At 35.5% G+C, this 14,910-nt stretch overlaps 1 protein-coding gene across 1 annotated transcript in view; it reads left to right on the top strand.

Moving 5' to 3' along the window:
* Window positions 1-14,910, top strand: part of LOC123667622 — a 534,718-nt gene that overhangs the window by 469,338 nt on the left and 50,470 nt on the right. The window contains exon 5 of the mRNA XM_045601487.1: window positions 4,404-4,550. Coding sequence (XP_045457443.1) covers window positions 4,404-4,550 — 147 coding nt within the window. The remainder of the gene's footprint in view (window positions 1-4,403; window positions 4,551-14,910) is intronic.

Genomic DNA, 14,910 nt, shown 5'->3' with positions numbered 1-14,910 from the left:
AGCTCGAAAAGGACTAGTTAGATCTCAAATAAATTTAAATAGGACCATACATCACACAACATCTTTCGATTAAAAACAACATCGAAATCGATAAACCCAGTCAAAAGCTATGAGGTAACGTACATAAATAAAAATACAATCGAATTGAGAACCTCCTCGTCGAATTCGGTTAAAAATAAAGTACGAGGTTTTGTTTTAAATGAATATGTAGTCTTTCGACTGATTGGAAGGTCCTTTTCTATATTTGCAGGGCGCGGGCGTAGGTTATACTCACACTCTTTACAATACTATATAGGTAGTACTTAAAATGATTATAACAAAATTGTAATGCGATCCGATCCAATCTATCGTGTGGCATAGGGAGTAACTCAGAGCAGTGCCTAGGACTTGCGACCCAGGTGTAGGTTTAAGGAGATCTCCTTTGGGATACGTATCAACGCTCACCTTCACTGCTCGAGCTATACGCCTCGCCTAGGCAAATTAATCGTAATACATAACAATTAATTCGTTTGCACAAATTAATTATTGAACGAGTCTAGGTTAAGCTACTAGCAGGATACAACAAGTGTATCGTGCCAAGCCAGAGCCAAGACTGCCTTAGCGGCGGTTGCACCGTTCGTTTCGTACACGTCAGAATAACTCGACTAATATAATAAATGAGGGTAGATGACTATCGAACGATGTGCTAGGTGGCGCGATCGTTGCATCTGTTGTTTATAAATTCCTTTCTAATTGCGTACGACAGTGCTATTGCTGATACGGCCAACCCTGACAATCGCACGACCTCGTGCGTCCATGTCGTGCATCCGCCAACTCGGCGTTACTACTCCCGACCTATACAACAGTAACGGGTAACATTAATAACTGTTCGGCTATTCCTGACCAAAACGCTGAGACCGTAATTCACTAGCGGGTCGGGCGTACTAGCTCCCTTCATCCCTTCCTAACATAGCTTGGCCCGGGCGTACGTGGCTCCTTCAACCAGCTTTCTAACTGTGGGTCGGGCGTACTAGGCCCCTTCATCCCTTCATAACATAGCGTGGCCCGGGCGTACGAGGCCCCTTCAACCAGCTTACTAATCGATTAGAATACAACAGAACGTACGGAAAGAACTAAAATACCGATGTACCCACTAATAAAAGAAAATAAAATGATGATCGATGTACCCACTAATCACCACCAAATATTGTAACTAACTTGCACACTCACTAAAAACAGATGTATCGTCAGGAGGTGGGCCTATGCTTCAGCTTCAGCTATTTTCTGAAATAGCTTCCACACCAGAAGCGAAGAGAGACATTTCTTCGTTCAATGTAACTAACTGAATTAGTTAAATTTTGAAAGTGGGGGTGGATCTTATCCCACTTCTGATGTAGTCTTTCGACTGATTGGAAGGTCCTTTTCTATATTTGCAGGGCGCGGGCGTAGGTTATACTCACACTCTTTACAATACTATATAGGTAGTACTTAAAATGATTATAACAAAATTGTAATGCGATCCGATCCAATCTATCGTGTGGCATAGGGAGTAACTCAGAGCAGTGCCTAGGACTTGCGACCCAGGTGTAGGTTTAAGGAGGCCCCCTTTGCAATGCGCATCAACGCTCACCTTCACTGCTCGAGTTATACGTCCCGCCTAGCCAAATTAATCGTAATAGGTAATAACTAATTCGATTGCACAAATTAATTATTGAACGAGTCTAGGTTAAGCTACTAGCAGGATACAACAAGTGTATCGTGCCAAGCCAGAGCCAAGACTGCCTTAGCGACGGTTGCACCGTTCGTTTCGTACACGTCAGAATAATTCGAGTAATATAATAAATGAGGGTAGATGACTATCGAACGATGTGCCAGGTGGCGCGATCGTTGCATCTGTTGTTTATAAATTCCTTTCTAATTGCGTATGACAGCGGTAGTGTTGACAAATATTATAATATCGACGACATACGTAAATAAAACTTTAACAAATGAAACAATACAAAACTCAAATACATCAAGTGGCATTTAATTTAAATAATATATTTCAAACGTAAAACTATCTCGAGACATATGTATGTATTTACAGTTGTAACGACAAAATAATTGCTGGGCCAGTAAATTTCCAAAAAGTTTAGAGCGTGGAGTTTGGAAATCACAAAATGTTATTTAATTTTGTTTAGATTTATTTCGTAGTTATGTTACTAGATGTATGTTCATTTATTTTACTTGATTTAGTGTTAACTTTATATTTTATTAAGGGCGTGTTTACTCAATTGTGGATAACGCTATTTGATGGATAATGATATACAACAGATAAGAGTTTTTGTATTAATTGTATTCTACTTATTAATTAATGATTATTTAATATCTGACATTTAATATCATAACGACATACTTTTTTTGTTAATATATATTTTAATTAATTTTCTTTTACACAAACTCTGTCCTAACAAAAACAAACATTAAAAATAATCTGGTTTTGTACAATTGTTCGGAAGTGTGCGCGTATATTTATTTATTTATTTATTTACAGAAAAAAATATTTATATAGACGATTTATTTGATAAATAGTGCAGCAAAAACAAGTAGCAGTTTAACAGTGCACTGTGTTTCTAAAGTAATAATACTAAAGTACAAATGATATTATAAACTAATACAAAATTTTTTTTTCATTAACTACAATGGCTTCGTGCAGCCGCCATGTTTGATTTTTTTTAATGTCACCTATCTAAGAACACTTGGGCAGCTAAGACGAACCTAACGATAATGTAAATCCGTTCAGTGGTTCTGGAAATATGAGGTAGTAAAGAATATTACATACATACATACAAGATACGCGCGAAAAACATAACCCTTCCTTGACAGTCGGGTAAAAATATGTCTTTAAGCTATAGAAATAATCGGTTATACATGTGAATATAATTGGTAAAAAATATGAGCATAAAGTGATTAAAGAATAATAATAATTATCATAAAAAATAATAAATGCGGTCATTTCATTCTCTCTGTATATGTTAGTCTAAAAAGATTTTTTAAAATATTATGTTTGTCATCGATACATTGTTACAATTATCAGAATAAAGAATAGAATAAGATATACAGTGTGTTAACTATAATAAGATTATTATAAATCTCACAGTAAAATGTTAGTTAAGTTTCAGTGATCGTGAATTTGCTTTAGATAACAATCTGTAAACACGCCAGCCTTCTGTTATAATAATGAACGAGTAAGACGATGACGGGGCGGAACTTTAACGAGGAATTAACAGAACACTATTGTAACTCTATTTTGAGTGATTAAACTATTTTCGTGTTTCGAATTATTTGTTTATATTAATCAGAGAGTAATTATTGTACAGTCATTGTAAATTAAAGTTTTTAGATATTATTTTAATTTTAATTGATTATTAAATAAGACTGAGAAATATAATTGTATTTGCTCGTAAACGAAAACGAAACCGACTTCAATTACATCGACAAGTAATACAACGTAGGTAGACAAAAAAATAGTCAAGTAACTACGCGTTATCAAAGATTACTCAAAAAGTTGTTATCAGATCTTGATGAAATTTAAATGTGATCACTTGATAAACGTCAGCTTTCGAATAAATTAAAAATCATCAAAATCGGTACACCCAGTAAAAAGTTATGCGGTATAATACAACGTGGATCGACGAAAACATAGTCAAGTAAGAACGCATTATTAGATTACTATGGGTAACGATCACTATTAGATATTTATGACGAACCGAGACCAACAGTTTAACGTGTTCTCCGAGGCAGGGTGGGGAGACCCACAAGGACGGTCAGAAACCGGAAAGAAATATTTGTAAATACAAATATCAATTACGAGAGTACATATATTTATTTGTGATAATTAGTATTTATCACACAAAGCTATCGGTCCCGGTTGTTATCATGTACACCTGATAGCGATCGTTACTCATAGTCGGGAATATATCTTTGGGAGTGCGATGGTATAGGTTGTGAAGTTCTCGGCCGCCATCGCAAAGGGAGGATCCTCCAACCAGACGGGTGTTGTGTCTGACGGATTAACGCCCCGACGGTTGTTGTCGGGTTCTTGTATATATACTTAATCACTTTGAAAACTCTGATAGCGCGATGTAGCATACGTAAGTTTTTCTCTAATTACGTAGTTTGTAGTCGTTCGTATTTCGCGCGATAGATGTCGCGACATATCCACTAATCCACATTGGAGCAGCATTGTGGATTAAGCTGTGTTCCTTCTTCTACATGGCGAAAGAGGCTTATATGGCCAGTTGTGGGATATTACAGGCTGAAGCGTATGTTGTACACCACAACAAACACAACTATATAATTATATGATAAAGTGTCAAACAAAAAACACGGTCTTAAATATTCTAGATACAAGTACCTATGTTAACATATATCTCTTGTTCCAGCTCGTACAATTACCGACCAATCGTCACTACAACACGTCCTGCCGCTCACTGTCACACGGACGGAGCTGGCCGGGCAGCTGGTATGCAACGTGTCTTCGGCCGCCCTTGACAAACCTATCTTACGACGAGTGAAGTTGGATGTCAAAGGTAAGTTAAAACCGTTGTCTTTCTTTTATTTATTTACTTATATATTTACTCTTTATTGTACACCACAATATGCAAATAAATAATAATAATACAGACAACTTAAGAATGTGTCAAGAGGCGGTCTTATGGCTAGTTAGCCATTTGTTCTAGAAAACCCGAATTAGGATTGAGTATTATTTATTTGAAGATCGTGTGGTGCAGCTATATCATAATAAACTTAGAAATACCTACACATTAATACTTACAAGCAATACATATACACATTACAATAATATAATTATTTGTGTTAGAAAACAGGTTTTATATATTTTCTATATAAATAAAATATTATGATTACTTATCCATCACACACCCTGTATTTGTAAGTCGCAACCGTTAAAAATAATTCCACATAAAAGGTGTTAAGTCAAGCATAACAAATATTATCTTACCGAATCTTTTTTAAATCCCCTCAAAAACTTTTCACTTAATTTCTCTTACTTCCCGAGACTAGTGATATTTTACGTTTTTGCCCGTTTTAATTTCGCGAAGGAATAAATTTTCATTAAGAACATAACTTGATAGTGAGTTATTAATGACGGTAATTACCTCGGACACGACGATAAGGATGGTTCGGAGCAATTTTAGCTAATACTCTTAGAAGGGGTGAGTTTTTTTGATACATTTTTTTATAGATTATTGATGATTTATGTGATGTCTCTTGGGATGACGTTTATACGAAAAACCTTCCTCAGGATTTTCACAATGGACTAATTTACATTTCATTTAAATATTGGATGATTTACGTCATTTCATTCGGATTTATAAATGTTGTTCAACTTTTATGGTTTATATTGTAGTATGCAACAGCCATTGCGGAATCACTTCGAAGATTCCGCAATGCTTGAAGACAAAAGTTTTCGAGCAATGCGTCCTGCGTGTGGGACGTCCTCCGGCCCGTTGGACCGACGATCTACGTAAGATTGCCGGTGTAGGCTGGATAAGGATTGCGGAAGACCGGGATGTGTGGCGCGAACTTGGGGAGGCCTATGTCCAGCAGTGGACTGCGATAGGCTGAAGTGTATGCAACAGCCTACAAATTGAAAAACTTAGCTTTCAAACACAAAATCAACTCAGAATTCCTCTCTGAAAATTTCAATAAAAGCTACAGAAAAAAAATTAATAACCTTTTTGCTTAGAAGTATTGTAAAAGCTTCAGTTAAAAATGTTCTCTTTAGATTTGAAGATAAATTTTCGATTAAAAGTAGCAAAAGATATCAGAAGATTTTGATGAAAGCTGGCACCGTTGTCTTTAAGTGCTCTTCGAAGCCGAAATGTCTAATTAATATAGACTTTTCACATAAAAATAATCCGTTTCAATCATAACACTAAGACAATATTTCTCAACGCCATCAATCGGTAAAATATAAAGGAAAATTAAACCAAAAAAAATCACAAATATTTACAACAAGGAATGAAAAACAAACAAAATAACGATGTTTTTCGCATCTACGTATAAATTGTTTGTTTTTGTATCGCACGAACCGATTTCAGATATAGTGGGAAATGGTGTTTGCGAAGTAAATTGAAAATATTTAAAACTATCAATTCCCCCAACTTCGCTGTACGATAGATAAAAAATGAAGGTCATATATAAAAAAAGTAATTGAGTATACTTTATAAGTATGTTTTGTAAGACGACGCGTTAGCGCAACGGTCACAGCACTGGTTTGTGGCTGTTGCGCTGGCGGTTACGGATTCGATCCCCTCACATGATAAACATTTGTATTGGCCATACAGATGTTCTGAATGTTTTTGCAGTCCTTGTAGGTCCTGTGCCTCGAAGAGCACGTTAAGCCATCGATCTCGTTTGTTATCATGTACATCTGATAGTGATCGTTACTCATAGTAGGCAATATATCCGCCAACTCGCATTGGAACTGATGCTTCTGACATGTAGAAAAAAGCGTATGCCCAGGACTGGGATATTACAGGCTGAAGCGCGTAAGAATACTTTTGTATGACGACTGTTTTGGTATAGTGGTGCTTGTAGTCACCTAACCTTCTGCGTTCTCGGGTCCAATTCTCGCACTTATTGGATACTTGTATTTGTACAAATACTTCCTCTATAAATAATTTTTATTCTACTGGAATTACCGCGATTATTATTATTATAAGACTTATATTCACTTATAGTGTCACTGTTGTGTGGCTACAGCAGTAAATTATATAGCCATCCCATCTCTTCCCGTGGGTGTCGTAAGAGGCGACTAAGGGATAACACAGTTCCACTACCACCTTGGAACTGAAAAAGCCGACCGATGGCGGGATAACCACCCAACTGCTGGTTTTCAAATACACAAGCCGAAGACGGGCAGCAGTGTCTTCGGTGCGACTAAGCCAGCCCTGCGGTCACCAACCCGCCTGCCCAGCGTGGTGACTATGGGAAATACAAATGAGTTCACGCCACTTTTGGCGCAAACTTGTGGAGACCTATGTCCAACAGTGGACTTTGATAGGCTGAAATGAATTCACTTATAGTACTTTTTTCAAATTTCTTTTAAAAACAAAACAAGATCGGCAAACAAGCGTACGTCTCACCTGATGGCAAGCAACATCCCTCCCCTAGGAGCTCTGGTCACCTTACTCACCATAGCAATACAACATTGCTTGAAAGCTTATTTAGCTATGACCTTCTGCAAGGTCGAGATAGATCCCCAGTCGAGCTCGACTAATATTTCGTAAATAAATCCCAACATACACTAAAAAAGTTGGCAACACTTATTCCCCACTTTCACACACCACTCATTAATAATTCCTAACTTCCCCATTCAAACAATAATTAATACCAACTGGGGAGAAACCACTTACAACTTATCATTTTTATGGCGCTACAGTTTTTCGGATACATCTTGAAAACGGCAACTGACCAATCAGAATAAAGCATTTAAAAAAAATAATGTCACCATATCTAAATAAAATTAAATATTAGAATAATATTTACAATAATACATTATAAATACTTACACAATTCAATTTGATTTTTTTTTATCATTGAATAACCTGTGTACTGAGAAAGGCTATAAATATTAAAAAAAAAAATACTTTGTGTTTCAATGAAGTACAGAAGCATGCACAAACGTGAAATAATCTAAAATAAAGAAGCCGTCAATAATAATTCCTTAAATTACATTTAAATATTATATCATGGCTGGAACCGACTCGCAATTAGCTAGTTTTCAAAAGCCTAAAACAAAGAGTCATCCGTGATCGCAACGTCTGCAATGTCCCCGACATATCGCGACTTCCAAAATGAATATCGTAGTAAGGTTGTAAAACTTTAAAACTAATAACCTACAAACAACATGACTTCATAACTCCCTATGGGCACATTTAAAAAGAAATAAAATCATCTTAAGTGATGTCACGATATCAATGTACGAGTGACACCCAAGTAGTCACTTCTCAAATTCATTTATCACTCCACTTTACCACGGCCGACCCGGTCCTGTCGATATTGCAAGGTGGTAAAATTTCCGACCCCTGATGTGTTAGTGATGTTACTTTATCGATACAATTTATTTACAGGGTGACAAATTAACTTGTGTATGCATGACTATTCGCGTATCACGACTACATGCGTTGTTTCCAAAGCCGTGGGAATGTTTGGTAAATAAGTTGCTTATGCGTTATTGTGATTACCACACACTGGCGGTTTGCGAAATCGATTCCCGCTCGGGATGGATATTTGTATTTAGAAATACTTCTTTCCCGTTTGGATGTCCTGGTGGGTCTACCCATCGTGCCTCGGAGAGCACGTTAAACTATCGATCCCGGTTGTTATATAACTAGTCTGGCCATAAATACTGTTAGATAAAAACTTTTTTCTTTTTTTCAACTTTTTAATTATTTTGAAATTGGAACACGTAAATTATTTTAAAAGTATTACTTATTATTACTTCATTAAAAAAAATGCTTTTTTATTTGTAACAGAACTTATGGCTGGACTAGGTATATACACCTGATAGCGATCGTTACTTATAGTAGCGTGATGGATTCGGCTTTAATCCTTCTCCTACATGGAGAGAGACACTTATGCTCAGCAGTGGGATGTTGTAGGCTGAACCGTGAATCGTGTGTTTTTCTGGATTTCCTACTATCTATTTTTTCGTTATTATATTACCATACAAACATGTGAACGTTCTGATCATAAGAAATGCCTATATCTACGGCATAAAGTATTAACTAGTTGAATATTAGTTGTCAAACTCGCGAACGCTAATGTAACAATGATTTAATGTTTTCTTATTGTACGTCTACCTACTTTAATTTGTGTCTGTAACCGTTCCTTTTTGGTTGTGCTGGAAGAAAATAAGCACACCCATTATACGTTAGTCTCCATGACAAATATATTTTGTATATAGCTTTTTACGCAGAAATATTGTTAAATACATAAATAACAGCTTTTACTGTTACTAGTGCACTAAGGAATTGGAAAATATTCTGAAATGATTTTCAAATTCAGTATGAATGTAACTAAAACTGTATCAATAGAGTTTTGATATATTAGTTTTCTTAACCTAAATACTAGTCTATATTCAAACAACATATATGAAAATGAAAAAACTTTAGCAGTTATATTTGTTTTGGCGCATTAGGGAAAAATGATGAAAGTAAATTTTACGATGCACGCGCATACCGTCACAATAGCTGACACCCTGAAGTTAGCTAGTCAACGAAGAAGAAGTTAGCAACGTGAAGTTAGCTAGCCAATTAAGTATAGCTTCTTACGTGCGCACATAAGCACACACGCTTTTTATTAAAAAAAAAGCAAAAGTTGATAATCTTATGAAATAATTAATCCGTTTTATCGATATGATTATTACAGCTTACACACAGTACGTCACTATCAAACACTATCTTGCCACTTATTAGCTGTACAGCCTCGCAATTTACCGGGTAGGCTCGGAAAATTGCCCACCGGTGTACTAGTGAACTAAGTGATGGCTTAATACATAAAACTAGACGTTTCTCGCGGTTTCATTCGATTTTCTCTACTTTATTGAATGTATATAAATTTAATGTCACCAAATTTTTTGTATATAAGTATGTATTGTACCAGACACGTGAATTTTACTAGTGTAATTTTTAGACCTGAAAATATCTCTAATGTGTTAGACCTCATTTTAACTGACCTCGAAAACGGAGGAGGTTCTCTCGGTTCGATTGTATTTTTACCGACTTCAAAAAAGGAGGCTACTCAATTCGACCGTATATATATATATATTTTGATTTTGATAATTTTTTTTGTTGATAAATATTGCCTTTATTTCAAGTGAGGTAGCATGATAAGGAAACCAGGATCTGATGATGCGATGCCAGAAAAATCGAGAGGGATCCTCGAAAACCGTAGTGACGACTAATGCGTTTGTTAATTTTCTTCGTCTACTTACGTTGTATTACTTGTCGATATAATTGAAGTCGGTTTATTTTCATTTGCGAGTAAACACAATTATTTCTGTTTTGACGATTCCTTCTTTATTCGAATGATTGTCATGTGCTTGGGGGTCATTCAAGTATTACCTCTTACATTTAAATCTAATTGAGTTCAGATAAATACCTTTTATATGCTGTGTGGCTACGGCACTAAAGAATTTAGCCACCCCTTCTCTTCCCGTGGGTGTCGTAAGAGACGACTAAGGGATAACACAGTTCCACTACTACCTTGGAACTTAAAAAAGCTGATCGATGGCGGGATAACCATCCAACTGCTGGCTTTGAAATACACAGGCCATTGACGGGCAGCAGCGTCTTCCGTGCGACAAAGCCAGCTCTGCGGTCACCAACTCGCCTGCCCAGCGTGGTGACTATGGGCAAAACACATGACTTCACGCCATTTTTGGCGTGAACTTGTGGAGGCCTATGTCCAGCAAGTGGTCTGTGATAGGCTGAAATGATGATGATGACGATGATGAGTACCTTTTAAGTTATCTCTATAATAACGTGTATTTAATTAAATATTTTTTCGACTACTTTACGTTGTATTACTTATCAATCTGAACTGAAGTCAGTATTTTTTTCTTTACTAGCAAACACAATTATTTTATGTATGTTTGTCTGAGAAGCACATCTCACTAAACGAATGAATTTGAATGATATTTTAATAAGATTTTAACATGACACTGGATACTTTTATCTAAAATTAATTAACACTATTTTCAAATGGGTACTGATGATAGTAAAAAATACATCAAGTAATCACAAACGAAGTTACGGGTTTAACTTGTCAATATATATAAATACATAAATTATTTTAGTCTGATAAATATGTACATTAGAGCATTCAAATGAACTCTTGACCTTTCGTAAAATTAATTAGAACTACAAGCACCACAAGTGTGCTTGTAGTTAAGCTTTAAATAAAATTGCGTGGTAAAGGATGTAAATACATATAATATACATATAAATAATAAGGAATATATAAAATAATAAATATATTACGTTTAACATTATGTTGATGATCCATTTATGACTAATACAATTTTAAGCGAATTAAGTTAACTAATCGTGTAGGCTGGATGAGGATTGCGGAAGAACAGGATGTCTGGCGCGAACTGCGGAGGCCTATGTCCAGCAATGGACTGCAATAAGCTGAACTGACTCACTGACTGACTGACATAAATTTTCGATATATATATCTTATTTAACCGACTTCAAAAAAGAAGGAGGTTACTCAATTGGACCGTATATATATATATATATATATTATGTATGTTCGGGGATAACTCCGTCTTTTATGAAACGATTTTAATAATTCTTTTTTTGTTGGAAAGGAGATATCCCTAGTTTGGTACCATGCTAAGGAAACCAGGATCTGATAATGGGATCCCAGAGAAATCGAGGGAAACTTTCGAAAATCTCCATAACTTTTTACTGGGTGTATCGATTTTGATGATTTTTAATTCAATCGGAAGCCGATGTTTTTAATGTCACATGTAAATTTCATCGAGATCTGATTACAACTTTTAATCCTAGATAGAGTAATCTTTGATAATCCGTATTTACTTGACTATTTTTTTCGTCTACCTACGTTGTATTACTTGTCGATATAATTGAAGTCGATTTTTCTTCGTTTGCCTGCAAACACAATTATTTACCCAATGAATTTCACTATATTTATAAAGTATTTCTATTTGCAAATTTGAATCTAATCGTTATAGTTTTTTGAGGGGGCACTTGTTAGTAGGCTATTCTGCCTCCTGTTAAAGTCTCTGGATAAATATTTATTCACAATCGGTGGAATCAACCCTAATTGTTATCATGCTGTGACGTCATACGTGTCTGGTAATTTCAGCTACGGTCGAGGGTCTGGTTGAGAGACAGAAATTGATTTCAAAGTTAATTACAATCTTTTTTCATTGCTTTAGCCCTTGCAGAGGGTTGTTACGGGTTTTATTTGTCTGTTTTACCGTGAAATAATTAGACTGGTTAAGATTTTAATTGTTTCTGTAATGGACTTGAATTATTTTAGAAGGTATAAAATATTTTTTAATTAGCTAATTATAGTTTTTGAGAAGCTGCCGCCTTCATATACCACGTAATAGATATTAATTTTATTTTAGTAGACTTTTTGGGTTATCTAATATATAAAATTCTCGTGTCACAGTTTTCGTTGCCATACTCCTCCGAAACGGCTTGACCGATTTTGATGAAATTTTTTGTGCTTATCCGGTATCTATGAGAATCGGCCAACATCTATTTTTCATCCCCCTAAATGTTAGGGGTAGTCCACCCCTAAATTTTTTATTTTATTTTTTAGACAAAATTTTTAATTTCTATTTTTTTATGATACAACATTAAAAAATACATACAACCCTAAATTTTCACCCTTCTACCACCAACCCCTATTTTAAAATAGCGTTTAGCGGCAAGACAACGTTTACCGGGTCAGCTAGTAAGTATCATAGATATTTGATTAATAATTGTTTTCGTACAACCTCACCTTATACCTTTTACCTCAATCTTACAGAAGATCACATCATCAGCTAAATAATACTGATTTCTAGCAGTGTAGTGTTCTTGTTGTGAGGAAGGTGACCACAGCTCCTGGAAACAATTGAGGGTAGGATCAGCAACGCACTTGCGATGCCTCTATTGTTGCAGGCGTCTATAGGCTGCGGTTAATCGATTACTTTTAGGTGAGTGGTCCGTTTATTTGGCGACCTACTTGTATAAGAAAGTACATAATACGCTAACAAAATTTATCAACAACAGTAATATTACATATACTTGAAAGCCACATTACCAAAAAAGAACATCAAAACTATTTTACCAAACTGCTACTTAAGGCACTATACAATTCCAAAATAATCCTAAGAAAAGGCAATATCATATATTAAAGCAGCAACCCTATTATACCAGACAAATTACAACCGCTTAAACAAACAATAAATAACAAAGTTTGCCAAGAGGACATTAGTTGAGTTAAAGCGATTACTTGGTAGAAGCATCGATATATCGACTCTCGATTTATACTGCGACCGCACTATTTATTTCTACAGGGGTGGATTTTGTGTATTTATTTAATAATGTTGTTATTGAATAAACCTATTATATTTTCTGTTTGTTGAGGGTAATTTATTTTAAATACTATCATAAATATTATATTAATACAGCCTATGTTTAATGATGGGTTTCTATTAGGATTTTGTATATTTATATCAATGCAGCCTATTGCAATCCACTGCTGGACATAGACCTCCACAAGTTCGCGCCAAAAATAGCGTGAACTCATGTGTGTTGCCCATAGTCACCACGCTGGCCAGGCTGGTTGGTGACCGCAGTACTGGCTTTGTCGCACCAAAGACGATGCTGTCCGTCTTCGGCCTGTGTATTTCAAAGCTAGCAGTTAGGTGGTTATCCCGCCATCGGTCGGCTTTTTAAGTTCCAAGGTGGTAATGGAACTGTGTTATCCCTTAGTCGCCTCTTACGACACCCACGGGAAGAGAGGGGGTGGCTGTATTCTTTACTGCCGTAACCAGACAGCAGCCAATCAATGGTGTTAAAAGAATAGTAATCAGCTGAATGAACTGATAAAAACTAAATTAACTTTTTAATAAATAATAAACTGCCGCATATAATGAATACACGAAGGAGGTTGATTGGTGACAGCCAAGTAACACCAGCTTCCCGGTTTCCGAGTTCAATTCCTATCTTGAGTGTATATTAGTAACTCACCTGAAACTCATGCATTGGATTGCTTATCTTAGGAATAAAAGTAACGCTATTCAGAAGTTTGTAGCTAATATAAAATAAATAAATAAATGTAATTTTGCGACTGTTATGAAGTTTCCTGTGGCAGGACTACTGGAAGAGATTCCATCATGGGATAAGTAGTGCCTTTGTACCAGCATTGTTTATAAGAGCTATTTCCTTTTGCAATCCTAGTGTACATAAATTGTTCAATAAATAAATAAATAAATGGTTCACACCTAACGTCTCCCAGCAGGATTATCTCCTGTGTTCGACAAATATCTGTATAGCCAATACAAATAATTGTCATGTGGGGGGGGGATCGAACCCGCAACCGCTAGCACAACAACCAGCGATGTGACCGATGCGCCAACGCGTCGTCTTATTTAACTACAATAATTTAATCATAACTTTTAAAAAAATTTGTTTGCTCACCAACGAAAAAAAACCTACTTCAATTACATTGACAAGTAATACAACGTAGCTAGATGAAAAAAAAAATAGTCAAGTAAATACGCGTTATCAAAGGTGACTCAAAAAGTAGTTATCAGATATCGATTAAATTTAAATAGCACCACGTGACACGTGCCATCCTTCGATTTAAAAAAAAAAAATCATCGAAATCGGTCCCACTCACTCAAAAGTACTGAGGTAACATAATATGTAAGAAAATTACAATACTCCTTTTTTGGAATTCGGCTAAAACATTAATTTGGCTGAACCATTATTACCTAATTAAGGGAGATTTATACGTTTGTAGGTCTCTATTGTAATTAATTATTTGGTTGCTCATGAAAATTTGAATATTTTATAGTAACTTAGCGCTAATTATTTTTATACTAAATTGCCATTTAAAATCTAAACCTTACAGACTCTATATAGTTTCATTTCATCCCACAACTAGTAATTTGAAAATTAGTCTTAATTTCGAATCTGTACACTAAAGTCAAGAATCTTTTATGAAAAATGAATGTTTGAATATCACTGCCTTGGTTATCTGAATACTACGAGTATCTATACTGATATTACAAAGCTGAAGAGTTTGTTTATTTGAACGCGCTAATCTCAGGAGCTACTGGTCCGCTTTGAAAAATTCTTTCAGTATTAGATAGATCATTTATCGATGAAG

The sequence above is a fragment of the Melitaea cinxia genome, chromosome 28 (genome assembly GCF_905220565.1).
Source record: "Melitaea cinxia chromosome 28, ilMelCinx1.1, whole genome shotgun sequence".
NCBI lineage: Eukaryota > Metazoa > Arthropoda > Insecta > Lepidoptera > Nymphalidae > Melitaea > Melitaea cinxia.
This window is presented reverse-complemented; position numbering and strand designations above follow the sequence as displayed.